General features: G+C 37.7%; 1 protein-coding gene across 2 annotated transcripts in view; it reads right to left on the bottom strand.

The window, feature by feature from the left end:
* The window catches only part of DCLK1 (doublecortin like kinase 1), a 397676-nt gene that overhangs the window by 185430 nt on the left and 199235 nt on the right, over window positions 1-13011 (bottom strand). For both annotated transcript variants that reach the window (XM_027835226.1, XM_027835227.1), the window contains exon 4: window positions 4899-4998. In XM_027835226.1, the coding sequence (XP_027691027.1) occupies window positions 4899-4998 (100 nt within the window). The remainder of the gene's footprint in view (window positions 1-4898; window positions 4999-13011) is intronic.

Raw genomic sequence — 13011 nt, 5'->3', positions numbered from 1 at the left:
TTAAAACACAATGTAGCCAGCAGCTATATCTACATAATATAGAGACATGGCTACCACGTGAAAAACAGTTGCTTAGTGCAATTCCAAATCACAAAGATGCACATTTAAATATGCGCCTTTCTACTCAGTAGGATAACTAGAGATTGACTGATAAAGATGAAGTTTCTTCCACTGGGTCTTTCTCTTGAAGGGTTTTCACTCTGTGTTTGGAAATTAAGAGTACTGTGGTGACAGCTATTAAAACTTTGCTCTTAAGTTTTTATGTTGTGTTGTGTTCAGTGTTGTGACTGACGGGTGGTTGGCAACTATTCTGCCTGTGATGATGCTACATTTCCAGCAGAGTTTATTTCCTAAATTCTCAGAAATATTTTGGAGTTTTAAAATTTTCAGTATGGGGAGTTGTCATGGCAGTTTATAAAGGAGAGCAAGCTTCTTGGTATATAATTCTTGCCATTCTAAGTACCCAGTGGATGCAAAATTTTTATAACTTGCAACGATATATTGTACAGTTCCTCCCACTTCAATGAATGATTTTCATTGATTATTAACTTCCCTTTCCTTAAGGAAACCTATAGTAGTTTATTATGGCAATGGCCTGATCCTGAATCATTTATCATAAACCATTCAACTGAAAAAAATCTACATAATTCAGCCATCTTTTCCATACTACCTTGTCAATATATTAGTGGTTGAATTCAAGCAGATGTCAGCCATAGAAGGCAGTTTGATTCTATTCTTGGATCTTAGCTGTCCACAGGTTCTGTCTGTAAGTAAACCACTATCTTTCATTTTCATCAAATCCAGTGGTATATATCTGTGGTCAGCTTTTACTATTGCTTTGTGAAATGACCTTTATTTGTTCCAAAAATATTAAAAAATTTTTTTAAAATCTGCTTAATTTGTGTTCGGAAAATATCTATATAAATTCCCTTTCTCCTTTCTGATGAAGCAGTGTTAATCTTTTTAAAAAAAATACTCAGGGGGAAACAAGGGAAAAGGAAAAAGGAAAAACATAGTTGTGTTCATGAGTGGTCTAAGCAGAAGAGTAAGGAGGCAATTCTAGGAAGTTAAAGGAGAGAAAACAATAAATAGCTTTCAAGTTGATCTAGGGGTAGGTAATGAGAAAGGGGGGAGGGCAGCTAAGTGTCACAGTGGATAGCCTTCCAGGCCTGGAGTCAGGACGATGGGAGTCTTCCTGAGTTCAAATTTGACCTCAAGATACTAGTTGTGTGACCTGGGGCAAGTCACTTGCCTCAAGTCCCTGTTTGCCTCAGTTCCTCATTTGTAAAATGAACTGGAGAAGGAAATGGCAAACCACTTCAGTATCTTTGCCAAGAAAACCCCAAACGGGGTCATGAAAAGTTGGACAGAAATGGAAAAACTCAATTCAGTGAGAAGTAGGGATTATGTTCTAGAAACATTACAACAAAGCCATTTTCTACTCCTCAGTGGCTAAGTGGACATTTCTTAACTAAAACGTGGCACTTGATAACGGTGATAATTCCTGAGTTTGCCATTTTGTCATCAACATATAAGCATGATCGTTATCATCATCCTTTCTCCTCTGGCATGCTGTCTGTTCTCATCACTCAAAATTAGAACGCTGGCCAAGTGGGCAAAGAACTTGTCAGTTTCCTTGCCTCTGCCTTTCTCTCCCCAGCATGATGCCAGACATTTGGTAGATGTTAAACATTTGCTGATGGTGAGACCACTAAAATAATTTACATTTTGAAGTAGAAAAGAAAGCTCTTTGTAAAAACTCAGGAGCAAGGAGAAGTCTTTTTATTGTTTCCAATGTGCTTCTCTGGCCCAGCCACATTAAATATACATATCTAATGGCAAAACTCCCCACCAGGAAGACCTTAAGGACTGTCTGCTATGAGTTTCCACAGCAGTAATTAGAGGGATATATTATTGCTAATCCTGAACATGCCGGGAGTTGGATTAATTTTGAAAGATAAAATAAAAGTACTGCTGCTATTACAAAAGGCTGTATCTTGGTGCCATTAAATTGAGTGTGGTTCTGAGCAGGGGGGGGAGTATTAATTCTAAAGATGTCTGCACCCCCTGTTGAGCCTCCTTTTAGAGATCCGCTATAGAAACAAGGCAAAATGAAGCATCAATGTGCAAACACCATTTAGCAAGTGCCACTAATCTGGACAAAATCAGGTTCCCAGAACTTATGGAACCAGGTTCAAATTTTAATGCATTTTGCGTGAGCACATGCTAGAGAATCAAGACGATAATCAGAGTTATCAAAAAGGGGCTTAGTCTCAGGACAAATTCATTTAGACTGAAGCTTCTTTCCTACTGATACATTTTATACATCTTGTGGTATCATCACCAACTAAGATTTCCCATCCTCCAGCTGCTTAGTAATGCATATATATATAGAGAGAGAGAGAGTGTGTGTGTGTATGTGTGTGTGTGTGTGTGTGTGTGTGTACACTTATGTTCATCTATCTATGGTTGCCCTCCCTTACACTAGAAACTTCTGGAGCTAAGACTTAATGTCTATATTTGTGCTATATATGGCACCCAGTATAGCGTAGCTAAACATTACTGGCACAGGACCACCCTACATGGCACGCCAACATCAAAGAATGTGCCATGTTTCTTATGGAAGGCAGAATTGCAGTCACTCAAAAGAAACATTAAATGGAGAGATATCTCCACTTCCAATGTTCATAGGGACTATTTGTGCCCTACCTGTGGTAGAGCCTTGTGAGCTTGGATGGGTCTGATCAGACAGAGTCAGATACACTATACCTTGACCCCAAAACAGTGATGTCACTTTGGTCCTCTTCAAAAACAAAGGACAACATCCAACTGGCTAAATATCCAATGGAGTTTTTCTTGGACTATTCTATCTTGTTCTGTTATATCAGCTATTCCCCCCCCCCCCAAAAAAAGCTAGCAAAATTGCAATGACTTTCCATAAATATGATGTTCTGCCTTGAGTTTTATGTGGTGGGTCTACGGGGTATTGTCTTGTGCTCACTTTAATGGGTAGAGTGTCAATGTGGGGAAATCAGAATAGATTTTTTTTTGGTACACACTAATCAAGCCTTCCTGTTCTGCTTACAACCTGCAGTGATACACTTGTGTTGCTACTTACATGATTTGACACAAATGGTGGTGTGTGTGTGTATGTGTGGATGGATAAGGAAAAGTGGCTAAAATTGTGGGCTAAATCACCGAGGTACCAAAATTGATATAATACTAAAGGGTGGATGAGAAGTCAATGGCCAAAGACTAAATGGCTAGGATTGGCTGAGTTTGGTCCTAATAAAGCCATAGATGTAACCTATCTTTCAGGATATAACTGGTCTCTCTTTGACTAGTCCATCAGAAGAAGTGATCTTTAAAATGAAAGGCAGGGTAGACTTCTTCAAATTGAAGCTGTTATCTCACACCTAAATTTTAAACTAAATGTGCTTCTGTACTATGTGAACTGAGAAACTCGGTCTGATCCCTAAGGGAAAAGAAACTTCTGTAGCCGCAGACTGTGCTTACTTTTTATGGAAATTTTCACCCCAAAGGGCAACTTTCATTACAGATAATGGTAGAGATGAAAATTATTTATCCCAGGAACCATAACCATTTGTCTAGACTTGTTTAAATGAACCAATTACATACACTGTTAGTTCTCACAGGCATTTTGTTATTTTTTAAAAAGGGGGAGGGGAGGGGAGGAAGCAAGGCTTCTTATTCTCTTTCCCTCCAACCAATATTAACTTCTTTATACACGATGAAACAATTATATTAGGTTTAAATTTCTGAGAGGTGGACTTAGGCTGCAAATACATATGTATGTATGTATGTATGTATGTGTATATATACATACATATATAAGTGTGTGTGTATATGTATAAATACAAATTCTGGTGAGGCATAAAGAACTTCTCAAGCTACATTCCTGGTATTTCTACCTCCTACCCCCCTCACCTCAACCTCTTCTGTTACTGATGTTAGCACTCAGACGTTTTCCATCTACTCTATCATACATAGGTCACCAAATTTGTTCACCTAAAAGAAAAAAAAGCACCCACCCATTTCACTTCAAAAGCACATTCAACAAGAGGGAAAGCTAACTATGAGTGGATGTTTAATTCCTTCCTGATGGGAATATGGTAACCATTAATTAAATTATAAACAAAGCTACCATTAGAAAGGTCTTTCTTGGTCCTGCCCAATGGCCTCTCCTGCTAGATAGTTATGTTTCTGAGACCAATTTTATCATCAGTAATTCATACTAAAAACAGACACAATTTTCCCTATTCATCTTTTGAGGCATATCCTCCCCATGACCTTCCATTTTCGCCAACAATTACCATGACTAGCTGTTTTTAATGTTCAGGTCCTCTTTGTGTGGGACATATCTCTGTCTTTTAATGCTAGCTAGAAAGGACTAACAAAACCCAGACTTTGATATTTAGTGGAATAAAGAGAATAAAACAACGAATCAGCTCTGCTGATGCAGAATTTGATTGAGGTTAAGTGCATGCTGAGCCAAGAAAATACATTCGGTAGTTTAATGATCACGAATTCCACAAAACTTAAATTTTATTAAAAAGATCATATATTTAGAAATGTAATAACCATTCCTATAATTTTCTATAATTATTAATTTAGTTACTGTGAAGTTCATATAAATTAGCCAATAATCATTTATTCTTTTAAACATTTTAACCTCATTGTAAATTTTCCAATCCTTTCATCTGTTTTCTATATCAAAAATCAAAGAAATTAGAGTGATGGAAAAGACATGCTGGTCTTGGATCTGAAACTGATTTTGGTAGGCTTTGGAGTTGACATAATCTTGGCCCAGCGCTGCACATTTGGGAAAGCTGCCTCAAATTTCCCTCCGTTTTGAACTTTTTTTTTTCTTTTCTTACCACTTTCATCTAGCAAGAAATCATCCTGGTAACGGAACTTCTCTGGTCCACATGCAATAAAAATGTCATCGTCACCAAAAAAATCCTGAAGGCACATCACCTACAAGAAAAAAGCATGGCACTCAGCATGGGATCACTCATAATAATAATTATAACAATAAATCCCTGCAAGTCTACATCTGCATAAAACCTTTCCACTTTTAATGAAATCAACAGGGATTCCTCTGCAGAGAAATTTCAAAAAGAGTGTTTAAACCATCTGTTACGAGTAAGGAACATGTTACGTTTCAGTTCTCCAGGAAGAGGTGAATAAGGGCTATAGAACCAGTAACTGTCACATTTATTACTTGATGTATCAATAGGCTATGAGGTAAGAGCCCTTTGTTTTCATAATGGAGTAGATGCAGCAACATGTGGGGAATGAGTTTCCTTTCACTCTTTTAAATGTAATAGTCCCTGATAGCAGTAAAAAGTCAGCATATGGTTTCAACAACAAATTTTTTTGGGTGGTTTATTCAATAGTATCCACATGATAATCAGATTGCTATGTCTCACTCCTGAAGTACTAGCAAGCCTACCCTATGGAACTTCCCCCCTTCTAGGGAAAAACACCTTCATAAGAGGAATAGCATGAGCAGGTCATGTTACCAACATTAAGATTTTTTAATGGAAAAATATATGAGATATTTTGACCACAGCTATCACATACCCACCAATCTAGACAAATCCAAAAAAGGGAAAAAAATTCATGTATCATTTTTTTCTTTAACATTTTCAAATTAATCCTTGGATATTTATTTTATTTCTTTTAAATTAAGACATTTGAAAAAGAAGTTTTAAATTAAATCTTTGAGATTCATTCAGTAGCTATGCTTCCCAGAAGTTCTTACAAACACACTTAGTTCAGGATCACACATCTAGGAGAGAATTAAATCCAAAAGTTCAAAGGCCCAACAAATTATGGATGGGTAATTCTTGTTATGGGGAAATAGTTACAATAAAACAAAAAGAATTTCATTTCAAGACAAAGACTTAATCATTTTTCTCTTTGTATACCCTAGCATAACGCCTGGCACACAATAGATGTTTGGAATCAGAGGGCCTGGGTTCATATGCCCTTTATAACCTAGTTACCTTTAAGTCACTTTGATCCTGTGGACCTCAGTTTTATTTATCTTTTTTTATTCACTTGTAAAATGAGAGTCCTGGAATAGATGATCTCTAAGGTCCCTTCTAGGGGAAGTTAGGTGACACAGTGGATAGTCTGTTGTCCTTGGAGTCAGGAAGACTCATCTTCATGAGTTCAAATCTGGCCATGTGACCCTGAGCAAGTCACTTAACTCTGTATGCCTCAGTTTCCTCATCTATAAAGTTAGCTGGAGAAGGAAATGACAAACCACTCCAGTACCTTTGCCAAGAAAACCCCAAATAGGGCTGTGAAGAGTCAGACACAACTGATATGACTGAACAATAATGACAAAGGTCCTTTCTAACTCTATATTCCAAGATCCTAAGGTTCAAAGAAGAGATGTCACTGTCTGTAGATACTTTGTGTAATAATTACATTCTCTACAATCTGAATAATGATATTACAAGATATTGGAACTGTTGCTTGTTCTTCTTTCTTTTTAAGCTATCTCAAGGTCATTTTTTTCACACATTGTCAATGAATTCCTTCAGTTATCAGGTTGATGATCCGTTTAGGATTATAAGATCATAACTCTAGAGCTGGAAGAGTCTCAGAGGTACTCGGGTTCAACCCTTTCATTTTATAAATGAAGGGAGCTGAGGTTCAGATAATTTAAGGGACTTGTCCAAGGTCACAGAGATAGTGAAGAGGCAGGATTTGAACCCAGATCCTCTGACTCCAATGTTGTTTTCACTATACCATGTAAGGTCATTTCCCTCTATGTTTAGGCAACAAAATACAAGCCTTTATGGGGTGTGAAATTTTCAACTTGTGGTCATCAGTCCATTTGGCTGTAGCTTAACCTGTAAAGCATATTCTAAGTTTTGTACTTCTCTCCCACCTTGGTCCCTCACTGGGGCAACTGACTTGATGGCAATGTAAGGACAGTATCAGAGACATAATTGGAAGTAGAAGGAACCAAGGCATTGCTCTCTCTCCACAAAGGCATTAAAGGCCATGAACAATTATTCAAAATAATCTCAAAAATATTTAGTTAAATATTTCTTATAATATCTTAATCATCTATAGACAGTTAGATCATGCATATTGATTCAATTCAGGTACATTCCCATAGTTACTAACATGAAGATGGTTTATTTATGCAACAGGAAGTATCATTTTCTACAAAAGACAAGCCTTTCAGGATAACCATTGGATAATAGTATTGTGAATCCAGAGCTGAAGGGATCTTAGAGGATATTGAGTAGATCAGTTCCCTCATTTTACAAATAAGGAAACATCCCACATTTTAAAATTAAAAAAAAAAAATCAAATCCTAACTAGATCAGAGCCAACTCTGTTTTTATTTTATGCTAATGAGAAATGACCAAAAACTGATTTTAAGATAAGTTTCTAAGAAGGCTTCAATCAGCTTTTCTCCATCTTCATGGTGAATAAAAATAGAACGAAGAAATTGAATTATGACAAAAAAAACCACAAATCAAATGCAAGGAAAACCTTCTTGACATAACTGGTTTTTAAAAATTAGACCATGTTGTATTGCAGATGGAGTGTCCTTAAAATTTAAGAATAGCACAGAATAGTTTGGCTGGTTTATATTTATGTCTAGTTTTTTTTTTTCTTTAGTGAAAAAGGACCAAAATAAAAAAAAGGACCAAATAAAATGAGCATTTCCATATACAAAGAATAAAAGAAAGGAGGGCTGTATGTGATTCAGATAATCTCTTTTACATCCAATTTGCTTTTATCTTTTAAGTAAATAATAAATTCACCTTGAAACTTTCAAAGCTGTCCTGCTTCTTTGTATTTCTTTCTGGCCTTCCTTCTGTTTTCTTTTGTGAATTTTTTTTAAAAAGCTTCAGTAACACTCTCTCTGACTCTCTCTCTCTCTCTCTCTTTCTGGGCAATCATATCACTACCCTACTTTCTTTCCTAACCTCCCCTTCACCAATTAAGGAAAAGAAAAACAAAACCATTGTAACATATATGCAGTCAAGTAACAAACTCTCACATTGTAAATGTCTGAAAATTTGTAACTGATTCTGCACCTTAAGCCTTTGTCAGGAGGTGGGTAGCACCCTTTTATCATTGGTCCTTTGGAATCATGGTTGGACACATGGATTATCCAACCTGTTTTTCTTCACAATGTTGTCTGTTCACTTCAATCTGTATCAGTTCATACATGTTTTCCTAGGCTTTTCTGAAACCATCCCTATAATCATTTTTTAAGGCACAATAATCCAAGGTATCTCAAAAGTTTTAGTGTAGTTCGTAGCTTTGATAGTTTTAATAAATTAAAACCATGCCAAGACTTTTGAGACACCCTGTATTTCATTACATTAATATATCACAACTTTTTCAGTGATTACTCCTTTTGGTTTCCAGTTTTTTGCTGTAATGATAATAACTGCCACAAATATTCTTATATATATTCTCATACATTTTTTCTCTCTTTCATCAGCTTTAGTTCTGATAGGAATCAGAAATGTGGAAAAGATGGATTTGACTATCTCAAGAATCATATGATCATGAAAGTATAGTATAGTGGAAGCACATAGTATGATACAGTGGAAGAATACTTGACTCAGGTAGGAAAGGGCTGAGTTCAAATTCTGACACTGATATGTATGTATGACTATGAGTGAGTCAAGTCATCAGTAATGTGGTGATGATAACACCTGTAGTATATTCCCCAGTACAGTCATTGTGAAGATCATATGAAATGACATTGCGAAGCCCTTTGTAAACTTTAAAACACTATATACATTTATTGTTTAGTCTTCATGACCCCATTTTGGGGTTTTCTTGGTAAATATACTGGAATGGTTTGCCAATTCCTTCTCCATTATATATATTAGCTATCATAAAGGGAAACTAGCAATTGTTCATGAAGAATGCTAGTATATAAATATGAAGTATATAGTATATAAATCTAGTATATAAATCTGAAGATTGTCATTTCCCAGAGCAATGACAATTGTGACAATGTTGAGATCCAAAAACCCCATACCTACCTTTCTGATTTTAACAACATGAACTTGTTAGTTTGCAAACTGACTAGAAACCCCCTTGACCTTTGCTTCTTTCCCACCTCCCTCCATCCCTTTTAGCCCCTTCACAGCTCGCTAGCTTTCCACAAAGGAGGATGGGCAGAGGAAGAGAGGACAAAAAACTCACATTTCTCCAATTGGTTATTTGTAAGGGAATGACAAGTGTCTTGGGAAAAAGACTTGTTTGAGAAAAAGTTTGAAAAACAAAGCTAAACTTAGGTTCTAGAATTATCTATGCATTTCAGTCATCCGTTCTTCTCTGTATCACACTGACTTTAATAATCCATTGGTTATTTCAAAGCCTTTTCAAATCAAGTGCCACAACATATGTCAAGTGCTTTGCTGACCATACAGGTTAAGAACTTTTCTTAAGCCACTGCTTGATCATCCAAGGAACACCAATCTATGGTTATGTCACTATCAGAAGCTTGTTTTAATGAGTTCTGTTTCAGCATACGGTTTAGTTGGGACTATTTCTGCACCTTAATTGCTGTTGCTTTGCTGATGTTGATGACTCAAATACTGTTTAAGTGAGAAATCCTATACAGCAGATACTGTCCATTGGGCAGTCAATCCAAGAAGTTGTCCTTCAGGTAAAGTTATTATGTGTGCTGCCTTTGAATACCTATATCATGTCTAATGCTGATTAACTTTGACATTTTCCCCAAATGCTGCATTGGCAAATTATTATTTTTAAAATAAAATGTGCTATTTGGTAAAGAATACTTCTGGGCCATTAGTGATTCTGTGGAATGATAGGGTACCTGACCTATCATTTTAATGAAATGTCAACTTCATAGGTGTCAGGTGCAAGAAGCCCTTAGAGGCATTGGGGGCTGGTGGGGAGAGAAGAGCAAAGATGTCAGGTTTGAGCAGAAGGGGGCCTCTCCGATGTGTGGAGGAAAGATTTTAATTTGGATAAGGTGGCCAGACATCTCAGTTTTGACAACTTGTATGTGTGCTAGGTGGGCAACTTGTCCTGTTTTGGGGGGGAAGGTAGTTTAGAAGTTTTGGTAGAATTTGGAATGTCTGAGATAGTGAAAAATGAAGAAAATTGATGGAGATAGATAATTATTCAACAAAAGGACTACATGGAGGGCTGGATAAACCTGAGCTCTTCTCGGCACATCAGTCTGATTCAACAACTTTCACAACGAATTAGCCAGTGAATATTGCTCTGTGAAAACAGAAAGGTCAGCTTGGAGCCTGAGTGTGTCTGGAGTTGATAATGAAAGGGAGAAATAGAAATCCTCATTTCTGGGCACAGGAAAGGCTTGTGTATTTGGGTAGGGGGAAGGAGAAGGAGGCGGGGAGGGCCGGCAAGATAGAAGAGGCTAGCCCTGGGAAATCAAGGCCTCATCATCTTGTCACCAATCACACTTTTCTGAATTAGAAGTAGCAACTGGGACTTTAAATGGAGCCCCAAGATGTCTTGGAGTACTTTAACATTCTAAATTCAAACTTGCTAGGAAAAGAGAATGCCTTAGGGGGAAAGGTCCCTTCAAATTATTCCCACTTGTCAACTTTTCTCAAGGGCTTTCGCACCTACTTACCCACCCACAGTACAGAGCACATTGTTCTGCAATGCTATTAGATTTGTAATAGCTATCTGTGTTGCTTTAGTTCCCCACTAGACTATTATCTGTGTCTTATCTAAGCTATAACACCCCCTACATAGAGTGGGCACTTAATAAACATTTTAATAAACATTTTTTTATTACACTGTTGTGTTTTGTTGTATTGTACCATGTTGAAAGTTCAAGAATCTTTGTGGCCAAATTCAGTTACTCAACCTCCCCAGGGTTATGGACATGGTTGACCCACCAGGTGATAATATTTATGGAGCATTTAATATGTGCAATACATTCTGCTAGGTATTTGGGGGACAGAAAGAAAACTAAGTTGTAGTTTTTAAGGGTTCAGCAATCAAAAGTGTACTAAGGACAAAAAATTGAACAGCTAACCTTGGATTAGGGCTCAGAGCTCTTGCTTGCCTGCCTTATCACCTCTCACCTTATTGTCCAAAGGCTGCTTAGTTATTCCTATTTGGCATTTCTTTCCTAATCCCCAAAAAGCTAGCTGCCAAGATTCTTCCATCTCCTTCTTACCTACATTCTCGATAGGTATTTCCTTCTCAGGTCTGGGATTTCTTTGCCTTCCAAGGTAGTTAATCTGATAAATGCTTTATAATAATGGGCTAATGGCAAAAGGCAACAGGAGCTCCTTCGAGTTCCCAGGCCAGACATGTACACTGTAGTCAGGATCTTCTGGAAACAACAATTATTCTTTAGTACAGAGGTGGAGAACCTGAGGCCTCAAGGCCACATGTGGCCCTCTAAGTCCTCAAGTGCAGCTCTTTGACTGAGTCCAAGCTTAACAGAACAAATCCCCTTAATAAAAGGAGTTGTTCTGTGAAACTTGGACTCAGTCAAAAGGCTGCACCCAAGGACCTAGAAGGTCACAAGTTCCCCACCCCTGCTTTAGTATATTGTACTGAATTCTATAACTTGACTGTAAGGAGGGCTAGATTAGGGCAAACCTAATCCCTTCCCAGCGCTTACTAGTCTAGTGGACTAGTGGAAATACTAGTTTTTCTAAACAGGAGTCACATTTTCCATGAGGCCTCCAAAAGTCTGTCCTGATAGTAGGTAGATTTAGAACTACCATGAGATGTGGTACTGTAAGGACAGGGAATGTCACAATGAGAAGATGGAGGAAAGAGAGAGGAGAATCTTAGACATACATGGTGGACACAGCAAAAAGTCGAGTCGTGGAGCCATCTAGAAATGGAGGTCAGTATGCTCTAGAGAGAGATAGGCTGCAGGCCAAACCATATGGAGCATGTTGTAAGCCAGCAGAGGTGCAAAAACTGCTAGGGTCTGCCAGTGTGAGGTAGAAGCTTGGAGGGAGGCTCCCGGGGGTGGAGTGATGCCTAGGAGCTAACATTGGTGGGTGGCTGAGAGCAAGTGGGAGTAAATGACGATGTCTCAATCCTGACTCATAAGGTAGACATCTGGGCTTCACGAAGGAGTGTGTCCTAGCAGCTAGGCTACAGAGATTTTACCCTGTTTCCCTAGTCACAGGCATGAATAGGGAAGGGGGAAGCTTCCTTCCGGGGCTAGGCTGGGAAGAATTAAAAGTGGGTGCTGAGATTGTTTCCATTGTTTTATGTTTCTACTTATGTTCCCATTAAATGCTTTTATTGATTCTGGGCTGTTGACTTTGCTTTCTGATAGTGGGGAAAGAATTGAATACCTAGACCTGAGTTGACTTTAGAAGTTCCTAGTCTCACCACCCTAAACTTCTCTATAGGGTGTGTGTGTGTGTGTGTGTGTGTGTGTGTGTGTGTGTGTATACTGGGATAGGGGACGGAACACTGCAAATCATTTCTTTTCAAAGTACCAATTACTTTTGCTGATTTTTTTTCCTCTTCTTTTCTCTTTCTTTAAAAAAAAAATTTCTTTGTTATATGGAATAGCTCTCAGAAAAAGAGAAGAAAGTATATAGGGGAAAACGTAGGGAATATAAGAACAAAAGATGGTTCCTAGTATCTGACTACATGAATTCTCCCACAAATATGAACTCCAGTTCATGAAGAGCTGGTTCTGTTTGGCACAGGGGAATCAAGCAAAATAATAAAAATATAGAGATGAGTGCATTTAAAGTTGGCGTGAAATCTATCCACAATCCTTTGAAAATGTGTATGAAATTCACATCTTCAGAATGTTTATAAAAGTGCTTCTTGTCCCTTAAAAAGTTGATCTGCTGTAGAGATTTCACTCCTGTGCTGTTGAAATGCTCCCTTACCTCAGCCTTATCCCTTACGGATACATTCAAGCTCTATTCTCCTTCTCCAACAGTGCTTCTTGGTTTCTTTGTATAGTTTCTCTTTCTTTTCCCATTCCTGTGTGTG

The sequence above is a fragment of the Vombatus ursinus genome, unplaced genomic scaffold (assembly GCF_900497805.2).
Source record: "Vombatus ursinus unplaced genomic scaffold, bare-nosed wombat genome assembly UNPS02014813.1, whole genome shotgun sequence".
In the NCBI taxonomy this organism is placed as follows: domain Eukaryota; kingdom Metazoa; phylum Chordata; class Mammalia; order Diprotodontia; family Vombatidae; genus Vombatus; species Vombatus ursinus.
This window is presented reverse-complemented; position numbering and strand designations above follow the sequence as displayed.